This window comes from Mustela nigripes, chromosome 9, assembly GCF_022355385.1.
Source record: "Mustela nigripes isolate SB6536 chromosome 9, MUSNIG.SB6536, whole genome shotgun sequence".
In the NCBI taxonomy this organism is placed as follows: Eukaryota; Metazoa; Chordata; class Mammalia; order Carnivora; family Mustelidae; genus Mustela; species Mustela nigripes.
In genome coordinates this window covers 5,738,588-5,755,351 of record NC_081565.1, presented here as the reverse complement: position 1 = coordinate 5,755,351, position 16,764 = coordinate 5,738,588, and the positions used below count along the sequence as shown (strand labels likewise).

Here is a 16,764-nt window from a genome sequence, read left to right as displayed (position 1 = left end):
ATGGTTAAGCAGCTGCCTTCGGCTCAGGTCATGATCCCAGCGTCCTGGGATCGAGTCCCACATCGGGCTCCTTGCTCAGCAGGGAGCCTGCTTCTCTCTGCCTCTGCCTGCCATTCTGTCTGCCTGTGCTTGCTCTCTCCCCCGCTCTCTCTCTGATAAATAAATAAAATCTTTAAAAATATATATATTTTTTTGGATAAACTTTCTGGTTTAATTTTGATAAAATTTTTTTGCCTTTTTAAAAAAAGATTTTTTTTAAAGATTTTATTTATATATTTGACAGACAGAGATCCCAAGTAGGCAGAGAGGCAGGCAGAGAGAGGGGGAAGCAGGCTCACCACTGAGCAGAAAGCCCGATGTGGGGCTCGATCCCAGGACCCTGGGATCATGACCTGAGCCAAAGGCAGAGGCTTTAACCCACTGAGCCATCCAGGCGCCCCTAGAATTTTGATAATCTTAAAATGAAGTTTTAGGTTTACAGACAGTGTATTGAAAATAAAGACAAACTTTTCAGAATAAACTGAAATAATTCAGAATGATCTGCTGGTGCCACATTTTCTGTAATTGGGTCCTCTGTAATAAGTTAATTATATTAATTCAGATTGTTTCATCATCATCATCAAACTGATAACTTATTTCCTTGTTTGGGTTAGTACTTTTGAGATTGTAATTGTGTTTTCACTGATTTCAGATGATCTAAGTCTACTAGGAAAGCCAGGAAAAACTACAAGTTTTTACGACCCACTGTATAAATATGTATCTGGGATCAGTCCTGTATTTTATGTTCCTGTAAACTTGACTTCTCATGGATGAACAATCTTGCTTAATTAACTTGATAAGCAGTTTATTGTGGTTAAGAACATACCATGTGATTATGGTTATGTTTTTTTAAGAAGCTCTTATCAGATATACCCTGAAATAGTAACAGATGAAATGACAGAACATCTGGGATTCGAGTTGATTTAGAATGAGATCCCGTTTGGAAGAGATCGGGGTGTGGAGGAGTAGAGAGGGTCAAAGTGGGCGATGAGTTGATGGTTTGAAATGTTCTACAATAAAAATATTTAAAAATGAACAAAAGATATACTGTCTATTTGGTTGTAAAAGGTATGAGGTGGCCAAAACCACATGTTTGGGGTTTAAACACACCTGAGTTAGAATCCTGGCTTTGTTGCCTACTAACAATATGATTTTAAGCACACTCTGAGCCTCCGTATCCTCTATAAAATGGGCATATCGACACCTGCCTTGTAGTGTTGTGATACGAATCGAGTGGTGGTAGATGAAGCTCTTAGCGCAGTCCGCTCCAAGGTCAAGTGTTTGCAACCTGAAATCCTTGGGGAAACAGACAAATATCACTGCGATGTCTGTGCTAATAGAAATAGTGGGGGGGGGGGGGCGCCTGGCTGGCTGAGTTGGTGGAACACGCAAGTCTTGATCTCAGGGTTGTGAGTTCAAGTCCCATGTAGGTTGTAGAGATTACTTTACCAAAAAAAAGAACAAGGTGGTTTTGAAAATGTAATTAAATCTTCATTGCTTGTGTCTGATTTGGCCTTTTAACTCTGCGTTGGCACCCCCTCCTTGCCTGTCTCCTTTTGCTTTGCCATCCTGTCTTCAGGAAACAGACCTTGCTGCTCCTTCTGGGAGAGTGTCTGGAGGAAGAAATTGAGTGCTGAGTCTCTCACACTCCTACCCTGTTCCCAGATGCTGGCTGGAGCACTTTGGCACAGGAGGTACAGAATAGATGGGGCGTTTGTCCCAGAGTGCCCAGATCTCTGGCTTTCCCACGGTAGAAGGAGAGGTTTCTGTATTCCTGTTTGGTCAGGACTGACTAGTGGCGGTATTTTCTGGAACTGAGTATTTTTCACTTTTAGGGCTTCAGCCATAAGTGGTGTTTTGTAAATACTGGTTTATTTACACTGAATTGAGTCAAATACAATCGAATGAGCAATTATGTTTGACCTTCCTGGTTCCTTGTAGTTTAAAAATGTTCGTTTCTATGATTTGTGTACGAAGTAAGTTTCAGAGTCCCTTCCGTAAGTGTCATTTGACATGGCGTGATATGATAGATTCAGATGAAGATGGGGGTAGGTTAGGGACACCTGGGTGGCTCAGTGGGTTAAGCCGCTGCCTTCAGCTCAGGTCATGATCTCGGCGTCCTGAGATCGAGTCCCACATCGGGCTCCTTGCTCAGCAGGGAGCCTGCTTCTCTCTCTGTCTCTTCCTGCCACTCTGTCTGCATGCGCTTGCTCTCTCAAATAAATAAATAAAATCTTTAAAAAAAAAAAAAAGTTGGGGGTAGGTTAGGTAAGGGTCCCACCGATAATACTGGCAGATGGTAATACCGAAAAAAAAAATTTTTTTTTAATTACAAGTTAATATATGACCATCATTGGGAATTTTAAAAATAGAGAAAAGTATAAAGAAAAAATTGTTGCCTACCATCCTAATCTTTGCATAGTTTGGTGAATTTCTCTCAAATCAGAAGTGTAAATACATTTGCTTTTTTTTTTTTTTCTTTAACAAATTTAGCTCTTACTTTAGATTGCTTGGATTTTGCTCTTTGCATTTAATATTCTTCCTGGTTTCTTGAGGCATAATTCACAAATAAAAATTGTATGTATTTAAGCTGTATATACATTGGTATACATTGCATATCAAATCACCACAGTCAAGCTGGTTACCGTGTCCATCGCCTCACATAGTTACCGTTTTGTGTGTGAGAACAAGTGAGGTTTACTTAGCAGATTTCAAGTGCGTAGTACCATATTGTTAACTCTAGTCCCCATGCTGTGCATTAGCTCTCTGAATTATTCATCCTGCGTATCTGGCACTTTGTATGCTTTCACTAACATCTCTCCATTTCCCTTCACGCCCCCTGCCCTACCCTTTGTAACCACCGTTCTGCTCTCTGCTTCTATAAATTCACGTTTTTAAATTACACATGTAAGTGACATCATGCAACATTTGTCTTTCTGTATCTGGCTTATTCTCCTTAGCATGATGTCCAACAGTTCATCTACACTGTTGCAAATAAGAAGATTTCATTGTTTTTTATTTTATTCATTTATTTATTTATTTTAAGATTTTATTTACTTATTTGACAGATCACAAGTAGGCAGAGAGGCAGACAGAGAGAGAGGAGAAAGCAGGCTCCTCGCTGAGCAGAGAGCCCGATGCGGGGCTTGATCCCAGGACCCCGAGATCATGACCCGAGCCGAAGGCAAAGGCTTAACCCCCTGAGCCACCCAGGTGCCCCGATTTCATTGTTTTTTAAAGCCGAATATTAGTCCGTGCTGTGTGTGTGTGCGCGAGTGCGCGCGGGGACACGTGTGGACGTTTTCTTTATCCTTTTACGCTTGACAGCTCTTTAGGTTGTTTCCATGCTTTGCGATTGTAAATAATGCAGCAAGGACTTGGGAGTGCAACTGTAGCTCTTCAAGATTCTGATTTTATTTCCTTCGGATAGATACCCAGAAGTGGGATTGCTGGATCATGTGATCATCTTATTTTTAGTTTTGTAGTGATCTTCTATACTGTTTTCCATAATGACTGTTAAGGTTTCCATTTCCACCAGCAGTGTGCAGGAACCCTCTTTTCTCTACACCTTATCAGCACTTGTTTTCTTTTTTTAAAATATTTTATTTATTTATTTGACAGAGAGATCACAAGTAGGCATAGAGGCAGGCAGAGAGAGGGAGAAACAGGCTCCCTACAGAGCAGAGAGCCCCATGTGGGGCTCAGTTCCAGGACCCTGGGATCATGACCTGAGCCGAAGGCAGAGGCTTTAATCCACTGAGCCACCCAGGCGCCCCTACGCAGTGATTTCTCATTGTGGTGTTTTGTTTTGTTTTTTAAGATTGTATTTATTTGACAGAGAGAGAGATCACAAGTAGGCAGAGAGGCAGGCAGAGAGAGAGAGGAGGAAGCAGGCTCCCTGCCAAGCAGAGAGCCCGATGAGGGGCTCTATCCCAGGACCCTGAGATCATGACCTGAGCTGAAGGCAGCGGCCTAACCCACCGAGCCACCCAGGCGCCCCTGTTGAATGCTTTTTCTAAACTTACTGACATGATCATAGGAATTTCTTTCCTTTCAATTTGGTTAATGTGGTATTTCACATTTATTGATTTGCATATATTCACCCATCCTTGCATCCCCGGGGGTGTATGACCTTTGATCATGGCATATGACCCTTTCACGTGCGGGTGAATTCAGTTTGGTGGTGTTTTGTTGAGGAGTGTTTCATCTGGGCTTATTAGTGGTATTGGCCCGTGATGTTCTTTCCTCGTAGTGTCCTTATATGACTTTGGTATCAGGATAATGCTGGCCTTGTAAAATGGCTTTGGACGTGTTCCCTCCTCTTCAGTGTTCTTGGAAGAGTTTGAGAGGCTTCTTGTTCCTTTTGCTGTCGCCGTCGCCCCTGTCTGATCGCCTGTTCAGTCTCCTCACTCACTGCCAGTTTGTTCAGTTTTCTCTTTCTTCGTGAGCCAGTCTCGGGAGGTTGTATGTTTTTAGGAATTTGTCCCTTATTTCCAGGTCGTTCAGCTCGCATCTCCTGTTCCGTCGTGATACTTGTGCGTGTTGGGGGGCAGTCGTGTGAAAGTGGCTTTTGCGGCAGATCGGTGTTGATGTCCCAGCTTCACCACTTCCGGTCTGCGTTGTTTTGGGTTGTCATGTCACCCCTGAACTCGTGCTTGCATCCCTGTCGTGGAGCTCCTACTCCATACTACGCTGGGCTGCCCAAGGATGAGCTATCACAGGAGAGCCCTTTCTCAGGTGTGGAGATGAGGCATTTGTGTTGCGGTTGTTAGTGTTTAAAATATTCTTCAAAGATGTGTTTTTAATGGCATTGTTTTATCGTGCAACATGATAATATAAAAGTGAGAACAAACAGTAAAGGAGTATAATGTTTATATGGGCAAAACAACTCCTCTAAGCATGCGATTGAAGCATTTCTGCCCCCACATGCCTAGAGAGTACCTACGGTGGTAAACTAAATGGGTTAAGCAATTTTTAACAGGCTTCCATTTGGCTGCACAGCATTTAGATGCTGGTTAAATTAGAACAAGCACACTTGTAAAATTTAAACCTTATGCAATGTCCATGCTAAAAATAATACTCATTATTAGCCTCTGATTCAGTGAATTTTCACAGCGTAAACACACTTGTACAACCAGCAACAAACAGAATGTTACGAAGCACTTCCAGAACCTCCTTAAGACCCCTTCCCGTAAGCGACCGCACACCTCTCCCTCCCAAGAATCGTCCTCGTCCTGACCTCTGTCCCCATGGGTGATGTCCTCCACATTCATCTCGATTGTACCTGTGGTGATGTGGCTCGTTTCACTTCATATCATATTGTGAGGTTCATGTATGTTGTGGCACGTGGTGAGAATTTGTTGATTCATTCTGTCTCTCCTGCCCTTCTCATCTGGGCATTCTGCCAGCGTAGGAAGCCATGGTGTGCTAAGGCATCCGTCATATGTAGTTGAATTGATTTCTGTCCTGTGCATCTAGGATGGTAGTAACCTTGTAGCAGCTTTGGGAGAGGCGAGAAAATAGTCACTCAAATCATTTCTTAGAATCCTGAGAAAGGACATGGGCTTTAGCTTTTCTGGGGTTTGTGGTCTGGCAGCCCTCTCCTGCCTTCCAGTGGAGGGCTTCTATGATCTGCTTTTCTTGTTCTCCCTGGGAGTTCTGGTATACTGCACATGGCTACACCAGGAGATGGAAGTCCGGCAAACATGCTTTAAATGCATACCTGAATCCTAAGAAAATAAGGGAAGTTCCCAGGGGCAAAATAAATAAATAAATAAATAAAATGTTGAGGGTGTGCGGATGGGGAGCTGCAATCTTAGTGGGTAAAAGAACACAAGCCAGGGCTGCCCCGAGACACTGTGGAAGCTTGGCCCCTAGAGCCTTGGAGTATGAGCGGTTGGCTGGGAGCAGGAGCCAAAGACTTGGATGGGATTGAGGGGTGGGGGGAAATGCTGGAACCGTGTCCCTCTCCTTGGCCCTTAACATTACAGGACTCTCAGAGCTATATTCCTTGAATAGAAGAGTGGACTGGGAAACATAGCCCTCCTAATGGCTGTAAATGTCTGTTTTAGCTATGTAGGGGGTTACAGTTTACGATTTGTCTGCCAAAGATCTGATCCACAGCCTCTCCTCAGAGGGCTTTGGGGTTTGCAATCAGACTTGGAGACCCAAGTCTAGAAAGAGAAAATCCCCGCTCACACCAAGACCCAGCCTGAGCCTGCTGGGAATGTCCGCAGAGACAGCTGAAGAGCAGAGCTGGAGTCCCCAGAGCATTTCAGTGTGTTGTCAGATGGTTACAATCAAAAGAAACAAAGGGTAGAATTTTTTTTTTTTTTAAGATTTTATTTATTTGACAGAGAGCGTGCAAGCACAAGCCGGGATAGCGGCAGAGAGAGAGGGAGAAGCAGGCTCCCCATCGAGCAGGGAGCCCGATGCGGGGCTCGACCCCAGGACCCCAGGATCATGACCTGAGCAGAAGGCAGACGCTTAACCTACTGAGCCATCCAGGTGCCCTCAGAGGGTAGAATTTAACAGTTATGAGCAAGATACAAATAGTAGCAAAAATGACTTTGCCGGTTTTAGAAAAGTGCTTAGCTTGGCACCTGGCATTCAGGAGCTACTTCACAACTGTTAGCTTATTGCGGACTTACCGAAGGCGCCCTCATTTAGGCAAATGATTTCTATATAAGACTCGTGACTTGGTCCCCAGGGTGGCTCAGTTGGGTAATCGGCTGCCTTTAGCTCGCGTTTTGATCCCGTGGTCCTGGGATCCAGCCCCGTGTCAGGTTTCCTGCTCAGCGGGGATCCTGCTCCTCCCTCTCCCCCTTCCCCCACTCATTCCTTCTCTCCCTCTCTAAAATGAATAAAAAAAAAAATCTTAAAAAAAAAAAAAATAAAACTCATGACTTTACACAGCAGGACATGTCTCGGTGGAGCCTCAACTTGAGAAGTATTCACTAATACGGTTGTCTCGGCCTTGAAATTTGTTGGCTTAGTTGAGATTGGAATCACAATTTTGAGGCCGTTTCAAGCCTCTGTAGTGGGCATTTGCCCACGTGCTCAGTTTCAGTAAATCTCAGGATTATCCTGTGTCCCAGAGATCTGTCTCCAGCTGGCTAGTTTCTGGATTCCTTTTGCATAAGGCTTTGTTTCCTGAAGACCTGTCACATGAAACATCATGTTTAGATGCAAATGTAAAAAAAAATTGTATTATAGATCAGAAGAGTAATGTCAGTCGCCCTTATCCTGCAGTGGGAGGAGCCGGGTTCATAAGTCTCATAAGAAGGTTTATAAAAAGGAGTATATTCCGGGGGCAGCTTTGGCCGCTTCTCTCCACCCCAGCCCCCACCCACGTATTTTGAGTGCCTGCTGGATTCCAGGCCTTTGCCAGCAGGAAGCTTGTGAGCATGACGAACACCTTGTTCCTCTTTCCCTGCAATTCCCATTCCACTTGATCACCAGGTCAGTCCTGGGACCCTTACGTATGCATGGGCGTGAACTCAATCTATTATGCGCCTCCTTCTGCAAAACGGTTGCTATCTTATGAATCTTATGAGTCTTTTTCAGCTTATGGAGCAAGATAAGGTGTTATACCATATATATTGCCAAGTATATGAAACAGTGACTAGTTAGCTAGATACCATACTTTTCCAGCAAATAAATAGTTTAAATAATCAGGTTAACTTCTCCCTATTAACTAATTCTACCACTCTAAATCTTTTCAGGACGATGTGAGGCATAAGGTTCACCTGAACACCTTTGGATTCTTCAAGGACGGGTACATGGTGGTTAATGTCAGCAGCCTTTCTGTAAATGACCCTGCAGGAGCCACAGACAAGGACACAACCGTAAGTGCCTTCCCAGGAGGTCAAGGGCTTTACACTTCTCTGTTGCTCAGATGGGAGCTTCACCGCACACTTAAATATGAAGTCTCGGAACATAGAGAAAATTAAACTTGTGAACAGGCATCAAATAGTTTTACTTTGAACATGTAAGTTGTAATTCTTAAATAATTTGAGTAACTAGCAACCCCTTTTATAAAATGAACGCTAAGAAAACCATGAAAAGCCTAGGCCAAAGAATCACTTGTTTAGCTCTTCGAGTAAGAAAGGTATGGATGCCAGAGTATTGCGTCGGTATTTACCTCTACTCTTTTTGCCCCCCTTAGATTGGATTCAGCCTGGACCGCACAAAGAATGACGGATTTTCTTCTTATCTGGTGAGCACTACACATGGGACCTCATCCCTCCCTTCATGTGAGCCCAGGACACTGGGTGAGAGCTCCCTGCTTCTGTCCATGCTCTTTTCTTACGGCGGTGGCTGCTTGGACTACCCGGCATATCCAAGCTGTGGGCACGGTTGTGTTGTTTGGGTTGGAGGTTGGATCATTTATTTGCCTTGTTCTAGTGTGAGTGAATAAGAGGGGTCTTCCTTCCTCAGGATGAAGATGTGAATTACTGTATTTTAAAAAAGCAGTCTGTCTCTGTCACCCTTCTAATCCTAGACATCTCCAGAAGTGAGTAAGTAATTCTCATGTTCCTTCAGTTCCATCCTCAAGTAAAGTTACAGGGAATTCGGTAGTTAAGCTATCATTTACTGAGTGTCCGCCATGTGCCAAATACTGTGTTGAGTGCTGGAGGTTAAGAACGTGATGGGGGAGACGGAGGTACCACTCCCAAGGAGCCTGGAGATGGCCAAGGGAGGCCAAACACCAATACAGATGATCCCGGCAATAGAGCGAGATGGTGGGGCAGAGACACTGGTGAATTGCAGAGGCCCTAGGGGCAAGGCTTCAGGCAACTCTTGGCCCAAAGAGCCTTCAAGTGAGTGGACTTCACCAGGTAAATAAGGGAAGAGCATTGAAGGCAAAGTCAGGGCAGCTTGAAATAGCATGGCATGTTCAACAGAGTAAATTCATTATTTACAGCCAGCTGACATGCAGGGAGAGGGGGAGGCCTCTCCTCCATGAGGCAGGACTAGAAGTGCTCCGCTCCAGCTCGGCCGTGCTAGCTCAGCTCACGTGTCCATTCAGGCGTGGGGCCTCCCCTTCCCTTTCCTGGCAGGATGGGATCTTTAGGAAGAGAGAAGAGAGGAAGTGCATCCCGGCAGGCCACTGCTTGTGCCCGCTGCCTCTCCCATGCTCCCCTCAAGTTCACTTTAACATCTTACTGGGTTGTTTTTTTTTTGTGTGGTTGTTTTTTTTAAGTTTTATTTATTTATTTGACAGGCAGAGATCACAAGTAGGCAGAGAGGCAGCCAGAGGCGGGGGAGGGAAGCAGGCTCCCCGCTGAGCAGAGAGCCCGATAAGGGCTCCATCCCAGGACCCTGGGATCATGACCTGAGCCGAAGGCAGAGGCTTTAAGCCACTGAGCCACCCAGGTGCCCCCTTACTGGGTTTTTTGCCCCTTGTTCCGTTCCCCTTGTTGAACACCATATAGATGCTTAGGGGGAAAATATGTCCATCAGAACCATGTGGTGGCTAGGGACGTAAGCTTCAGAGTGAGAATGCTGGGTCCTCGCCTGGCTGCTTCCAGCCTCACCACTCTTCAGCAAGTTCTTAACCTTCCTGAGTCCGCATTTTAGCAGGTGCACAGAGGAGCTCCTAGAATCTACATCAGGGATTCACAAGGACTGAGATGATGGGTTTGGATACTGAGACCGTGTGTAACACATGGCACTCAGATACTCAGATGACCATCACATTACCTTGAACTTCTTTTCTTTTCTCTTACTTTGAATGTAGGGTGAGAGTAAGAGCCCCCCCAGAAGCTGGTACACAGTTACCAAAGATCGTCTTCAGCAAGGATGAGAAGGTCCTCGGCCAGAGCCAGGAGCCCCAGAGCCAGGAGCCCGGGGCTAACCCTGTTTCAGCGGGCAACCAGATTCAGCCAAAACAAGGTCAGCTGTCAGGCAGAGAACAGCATCTTCTTCCCTGCCCTGCTCTGTAGATTCTCTTTTGTCCCCAAGTGAAAACACACACAGACACAGCATTGATGTTATTTGGGGGTCATACAAAATTACGTAACCGTTAAAAAGGTGGAAACTGGGGGGAAGGTGGGGAAAAGAAAAGTCGTTCCTTCGTCCTTGCGGCACAAGAACTTGAGTAATCTGTATCCCTTCTGGGCTCTCGGTCTGGAATGTTTGATTTTTTTTTTTTTTTCTGTTTAGATTTTTTAAATTAATTTATTTGAGAGAGAGAAAGCAGAGCAAGCAAGAGAAGCTCCTAGTCATGTTTGTAATTTTCCCAAGCATCCCTGTTCATTCAACTTGCAGACAGCTCATTGTTACCAGTCCTTCTGTTACGTGGAGACTGTAATTTTGCTCAGGCTTCCCCCTTAAGAAGACATTTCCACTGTCTGCTATTATAAATACAGCTGCATTGGGAATTCTTCATTTGTAGAACTTTGATCCTATCTAGAACTTTGTTCCTTAGGATGGATTCCCAGAATTGAAATGTTTGGTTCTAAGGATATGAATGCTTTGGAGAATAGTGGTGCCTGTGTTCCGTTCCTTTCCAGTGCACTGTGTGAATGGATGCTCCTTTGGGGAAGTCTGTAGGACTAGTGCCCACATCACCATGTCCTAGCCTGGACTGGGGTTTTGGTGTGTGTTTGTGTTGATCCCAAAGTAAAAGGCGAGAAGGATATTCTTGGTTTTGCTTTCCTTCTCACTACTGAGGCTGCACTGTATCTCCAGACGGTGATTGGCTAGTTTACATTTATTGCCTCTTTTATTAACTGTCACCTTTGTCTGATAGTTTAGTTCTTCAAAGAGAACTCACTGTTTATTGTATTATTTATACATTTTTTTCTCAGCCTATCAAAACTCTAACCCAGATTAAAAGACATGCAGAAATGTTACATCTGTGTGATGGTGTAGCTTTGTGTCTGCACACTATTCCTTTCTAGCCCTCATATGCAGGCACTGCACGCAAAGTGCTCTCTTCCTTCTTTTTTATTCTAAAGTTCTTTCCCGCAGGGAGTTTGAAATCCTGTCTTCCCTATGAAGGCTGTCTCAAGTGAGAATAAGGCACAGACGCCTTCTCTATTCCGTGAAAGGAGCCATTGGCGGTCTTAGCACACCTTGCTGTGAGGGAAAAAAAGTATGAATTGTACTAATGTAATTCACTATTAATTTTTCCATGTATGTAAATAAATGTTATCTATGTATTTTAAAACAATGATCTGTTCTCAAGCAGGATAACTCAGAGAATGAGGAAGATCACTCCATGCAGCCGCTCTGACAATAACAGACACGGGATTATTCAGAGATGATTTCCCTGTTGGGACTAAATGTTATCCTTTATTAGAGAGCACTGATCATGTAACACACTCGTTTGCTGCTTCTGCGGCTCAAGAATTATTTTGGAATCTGAGGAGTTGTCAGTGTACAAGATAGCACATGGCCTCACCTTCCGTTAGCTCGAAGTATTTGACATTAGACAAGCTAGAGCCTCAGAAAATGACACTGTAATCAGATACAAGCTGAATCATGCAGTAATATCTTCTAAATGTTTCTGCTTCTAGACAGTGGAAAATCTAAAAGAAGCACAGTAGATTCAAAGGTAAGAACTGACCACCCCCTGTTTTCAGCTTTCCTGGATGTATATGTACATATGTGTGTATGTGTGTGGGGATGTGAGGGGGAGTGGGGGTATGTTTATATACCATGACATAAAGGTACACACATACACATGCCTAATCCGCTGGGGGTTGCTGCCTGTTTGGAGAGAAAATGTTACCAGGTTGGAAGAATTTCTAAGTAACATTGAGTTCTGAGTAGTACAGCACTTGCACAGTAGAGGATCAGACAGTGAGGGGGAGCCCTCAGGAAGGGGAGGAGTCAGGGCTTAGAGTTTGGCGGATTTGTTTGGGGAAAGAGGAAGGAATGTCATAAGCAAAGACTGGAAATGGGAACGAGCATGACAGATCCTTGGTTCTGGCCTATGGGAAGTAAAAGGTGTGTCTTTGGGAGCAGAGAGAGGGATCTTAGATAATAAAAGCCCAGGCACCAGAGGGTATTCATTGATGGCACAGAAAATAGGAAGTCGTCAGGAGTTCTTGATCAGGAAGGACTGTGATGCAGGTGGTGTTTGGGGCAGATGTTCTGAAAGTCATGGGCAAAGCAGCCTCAGAGAGAGAGGCAGTGAAATTAGGAGGACCAGGAAGAACACGGTTGTGACGGTACAGATTTAGGGCCAGGGGGACTTGGAGTCTTGGAATGTGGATAAAGAACGGGGCCAGTGTTGGGGTGGAGGAGGAAGGAAGTAGGTTTTTTGTTTGTTTGTTTTTGTTTTAGTAGAAGAATAGATGGTAGAAGTAGCAGAAGGAAAAAATTGGGAACATTTTGGGTTGGGATATCTTGATTTTTCAGTAAGGGGGCATCCAGATGGCAGTATTCTGTTTTCACAGCTGTTTTGAAGTGTAATTGACATCCAGTAACTTACACATATTTAAAGTGACAGTTTGCTAAGTTTTGACTTGAGTGTACCCCAGAGAAGCCGCCACCACCACAAAATGGTGAACATATTTATCACCCCACAAGGTTCTCTTGCCCCTCCTTCCTCCCGTCCTCAACCACTGATCTGCCTCTGTAGATGAGTGATTAGAACTTGATGGAAGGGCCCTATTCGGCACTGCTCTCTTTGTCTTCTTTGACTCAGCGGAATTCTTTTGAGTTCATCCATGTTGTTGGGTGTAGGTCTTTCCTCCTCATTTCTGGAGTTAGTCCACTGTACCAGTGACAGTAATACGCTCATCATTTGAAATTGGGAATGGTGTCCAGGTGAAGTGTCAGGATATGACCTTGGTTGGCATCCGTAGTCCTCCTGAAGCTATAAGAATGGAGACACGCTCCAGGGGGATCAGGGTGGGGGGGAGGGAATAGGGGGCTAGTGGGGGGCAGAAGAGATCACTGAGAAAAGGAAGTGGGTGAGGAAGATTCTTTCTCCGTGAAAGGGGATCGCAGACATCTCGAAAGGACGGTGAGTTTTATTTCCTGAGAGCTTCTGAAGGTCAGCAAATTGAAGATTTAAGAAGGATGTGCTTTTGTTTGTTTTAATTTTTTTTATTAGTACATTTTCTGCCAGTATCATTCTAAAACAGGTTGTTGTGGCTTTTTTTTCAGGCAACGGGAGAAAAATCCTTTTCTGTTCACAATAGTGATGGGGCAGTTTCTTTTCAGGTATGTCTTCTCTTTGAGTAATCTTCATCGGATTTATCTCTGTAGTGTAAAGGGTGAATTTGCAAAGGAATTTTGAATTTAGGAATAATAATTTAGTTATTCTACAGATCAGTCACTCAAATGTAGTAGTAGCCCTCTCCATAGCAAATCCACAAGGTAGGTATTGTTACCCACTACTTAGCTGATCATGTCTCTGAGAATGAGTGACTTTGTGAATGTCCAGTGTGAGTGACAAGGCCCGCATCTGCCTGGCTGTCCCCACCCTGCTGCTCTTTAATCCCATGCTGCCTCCCATTTGGAGTGTGTTAGAAGCACAGAATTCTTTTTTTTTTTTTTAATTTATTTTTTTATTTACTTACTTATTTATTTGATAGAGATCACGAGTAGTCAGAGAGGCAGGCAGGGAGAGCGGAGGAAGCAGGCTCCCCGCTGAGCAGAGAGCCCCATGCCGGGCTGATCCCAGGACCCTGAGACCATGACCTGAGCCGAAGGCAGAGTCTTAACCCACTGAGCCACTCAGGAGAAGCACAGAATTCTGTACCTAGAAGGACCACTCGTGATTGTTTAGGATGCTGGTAGGATTTTAGAGATGTGTTCACCAAGGGTCAATGGCGTTCGGTGACCTGCCCACCTGGCCCCGTTCTTCATACCACAGCCACAGCCTGTGGTTGGGGTAGGACATTGGATAGGGTCTCAGCACCCACTTACTGGCTGATGACCTTAGCTCTCTTAACTCCTGGATCTTGTCTTTAATCATCTAAGAGTGAATAGTGATGGCACCTATCTCATTGGGTTATTATAAGTATTTTTTTTAACATAAAAGTGCTTTAGAAGCACTGTACAAATAACCATTTAACGTTAATTTGTAAGAATCACTGCCCCATTTCTAACCAGTTTTCATTAATTAAGGTATAATTTGCTTAGAGTGAAATGCACAGGTCTTAAATATGTCGTTCGATCAGTTCCAACAAATGCATGCATCTGTGCCTCCCACTCTCTACCACGAGTCTCTATGTTTTCACCCCCTCAGTGTCCCCCATCCCTGCATCCCCTGTTCTGATCTCTTTCAGCATACATTATTTTGCCTAACAGTTTTTACACGGTCTTTAAGTTTAGTGACCATAGGAATTAATAGCTCATTGAGAGCTTGTGGATGCTTCCCACCTGCCTCAGAGCAAAAGCTCCAGCCCTTCCTGGTCTGCAAGGCCATATAGTCTGCTGGCTGCAGTCTCCTCTTCGACCTTGGCTCCTGTTTCTGATCCAGCCACAGAGGCCACCTCGCTGCTCCTAGAAATGATCAGGCCTCAGGCTCTGCCCTGACTGTACCCACAGGCAGGAATGCTTGTCCCTCAGAAGCCAGTGATTAATATCTTCCTCTTTCAGGCCTTTGTTCAAATGTCATAATCTCAGCAAAGCTGCCTCCGTTCATCCTGTTTTAAATGCAGCTTCTTTCCCTCCCCTCCTCCTGCTGGTTTCCCCTTGATACTTCTTTCCAACACTGCTACGTACTCATTTATTATGCTTATTTTCTGTGGCTCCCTTTAGAGGGTGGCCATAAGGGAGAGGGTTTTTTAAATTTGTTTTCTTTCTCATGCAAATGAAATCCCTAATCTTGGGCCTGGCCTGTAATAATAGTCCATCCATTAGTAATAATGGGGCCCTTGGAGTGGGTGTGGCGCGCTTACACACGGTCATTATCTCTGTTCATCCTCCCAGCAGCTCTATGGAGGAGGCACTGTTATTACTCCCTTTTATAGATCAGGGATCTGAGGCTCAGAGAGGTTAAGTAACTTGCCCAAGACGGGGATTCAGACCCAGGTTTCTCTGACTCCAAGGCCCATCCTTGTGTTTAATCACTTTTTTACTGCCTCCTTAAGAAAATACAAAAGGTACTTTTTTCTCTTTTCTTTCTCTCACTTTGAAGTGCTTATTAAGGGCGTGTAGGTGGCCCAGTTGGTTGGGTGACTGCCTTTGGCTCAGGTCATGATCTAGGGTCCTGGGATCGAGTCCTACATCTGGCTCCCCCTGCCCGGCGGGGAGTCTGCTTCTCCCTCTTCCTCTGTCTGCCACTCCCCTTGCTTGTGCTCTTGCTCTCAAATAAATAAATAAAATTTTAAAAATGAAGTTGGGGGCGCCTGGGTGGCTCAGTGGGTTAAAGCCTCTGCCTTCAGCTCAGGTCATGATCCCAGGGTCCTGGGTTCGAGCTCCGCATCTCAGCAGGGAGCCTGCTTCTCTTCCTGACTCTCTGCCTACTTGTGATCTCTGTCTGTCAAATAAAGAAATAAAATCTTTTTTTTATAAAAAGTTCTTAATAAGGTAATTTTTTTGAAATTTCTTGTAGCCTTTAAAAAAAAAAATCACCAAGGAAAGCATGATAGGATATACATACTTGTCAGTGACTAAAGCTTTGTGTTGGGGGAGTGTCGTGATTAAGGACATTGAGATAACCAGTTCACAGGCTTCTCAGGCCACAGGAAACAGGCAGTGTACGGACAGTCTGCCTCTTCCCTGGCTTCCCTTCTCCTTGTAATGAAGTTTGTAGGCGACACCTTGCTGTTCTGCTACTCAGTATCCTGATTTTGGACAAGGAAGTCATTGTGAGCTTTTCTGCTCTATCCACAGAGCAGAGATGATATTTTATCTTCCTAAAGCAGGAAAGGGGCTGTTAGCTCTTATTCCCACTCTAAAACATAGACTTTTGTTTGATTTTTTTTTTTTTTTTTAAGGTCAGGTACCTACTCTGATCAACCATGAAGATTATACAGATCTTTTAAAAAAATAGCTATTTCTTAGAAACTTCATATGATTCTTATTTTTGGAACTAAAAGTTACTATGTTTAGAAGCGTATTCTGGCTCCCCCCTGTGTGGACTAAAACACATGCTCTTAGGTCTACATTGCTGAGTTCAGGACATAATTTAACAAAGTAATAATTTCACCTTGAATATTCTTGGTATTTTATTTCTGTTTACTTGTCAAATGTCCCTTTCTTCCGTACCCTTTTTTTTTTTTAAGATTTTATTTATTGATTTGACAGAGATCACAAGTAGGCAGAGAGGCGGCAGAGAGAGAGAGAAGAGGAAGCAGGCTCCCTGCTGAGCAGAGAGCCCGATGAGGGCTCCATCCCAGGACCCTGGTATCATGACCTGAGCCGAAGGCAGAGGCTTGACTGACTGAGCCACCCAGGCGCCCCTTCCCTGTCCATTTTAACTGGGTGCTGTAGTATGCTTGCAGAGGAGCACATAGTATTTATGTCAAGTACAAATGATTATAAATAATAACTTTGTAACCATCATGGAGACCAAAAATAGAATAGTGACAGCACCCCAGAGACCCTGTGTGACCCTCACATCCCTACCCAGCTGTTAAGAAAGCATCATTCCCATCAGTTCCTGGCTTCTCTTTACAGTTTATCATGTATGTAAGCAGCACATTTTAGGCTTCTACCAAAATGCTCCATAGAGTTGACCAAGGAGTCGTATTCTGTGGTCTTATATATAAAATGTCTGGACTTACATTAAACTTCATTTGTACCCATGAAACA

The 16,764-nt window shown here is 44.3% G+C and overlaps 1 protein-coding gene across 2 annotated transcripts in view; it reads left to right on the top strand.

Annotated features, from left to right (window-relative positions):
• The window catches only part of GPR107 (G protein-coupled receptor 107), a 77,313-nt gene that overhangs the window by 16,441 nt on the left and 44,108 nt on the right, over nt 1–16,764 (top strand). For both annotated transcript variants that reach the window (XM_059410540.1, XM_059410542.1), the window contains exons 2-7: nt 7,764–7,886; nt 8,207–8,257; nt 8,479–8,558; nt 9,782–9,936; nt 11,565–11,602; nt 13,165–13,221. In XM_059410540.1, coding sequence (XP_059266523.1) covers nt 7,764–7,886; nt 8,207–8,257; nt 8,479–8,558; nt 9,782–9,936; nt 11,565–11,602; nt 13,165–13,221 — 504 coding nt within the window. The remainder of the gene's footprint in view (nt 1–7,763; nt 7,887–8,206; nt 8,258–8,478; nt 8,559–9,781; nt 9,937–11,564; nt 11,603–13,164; nt 13,222–16,764) is intronic.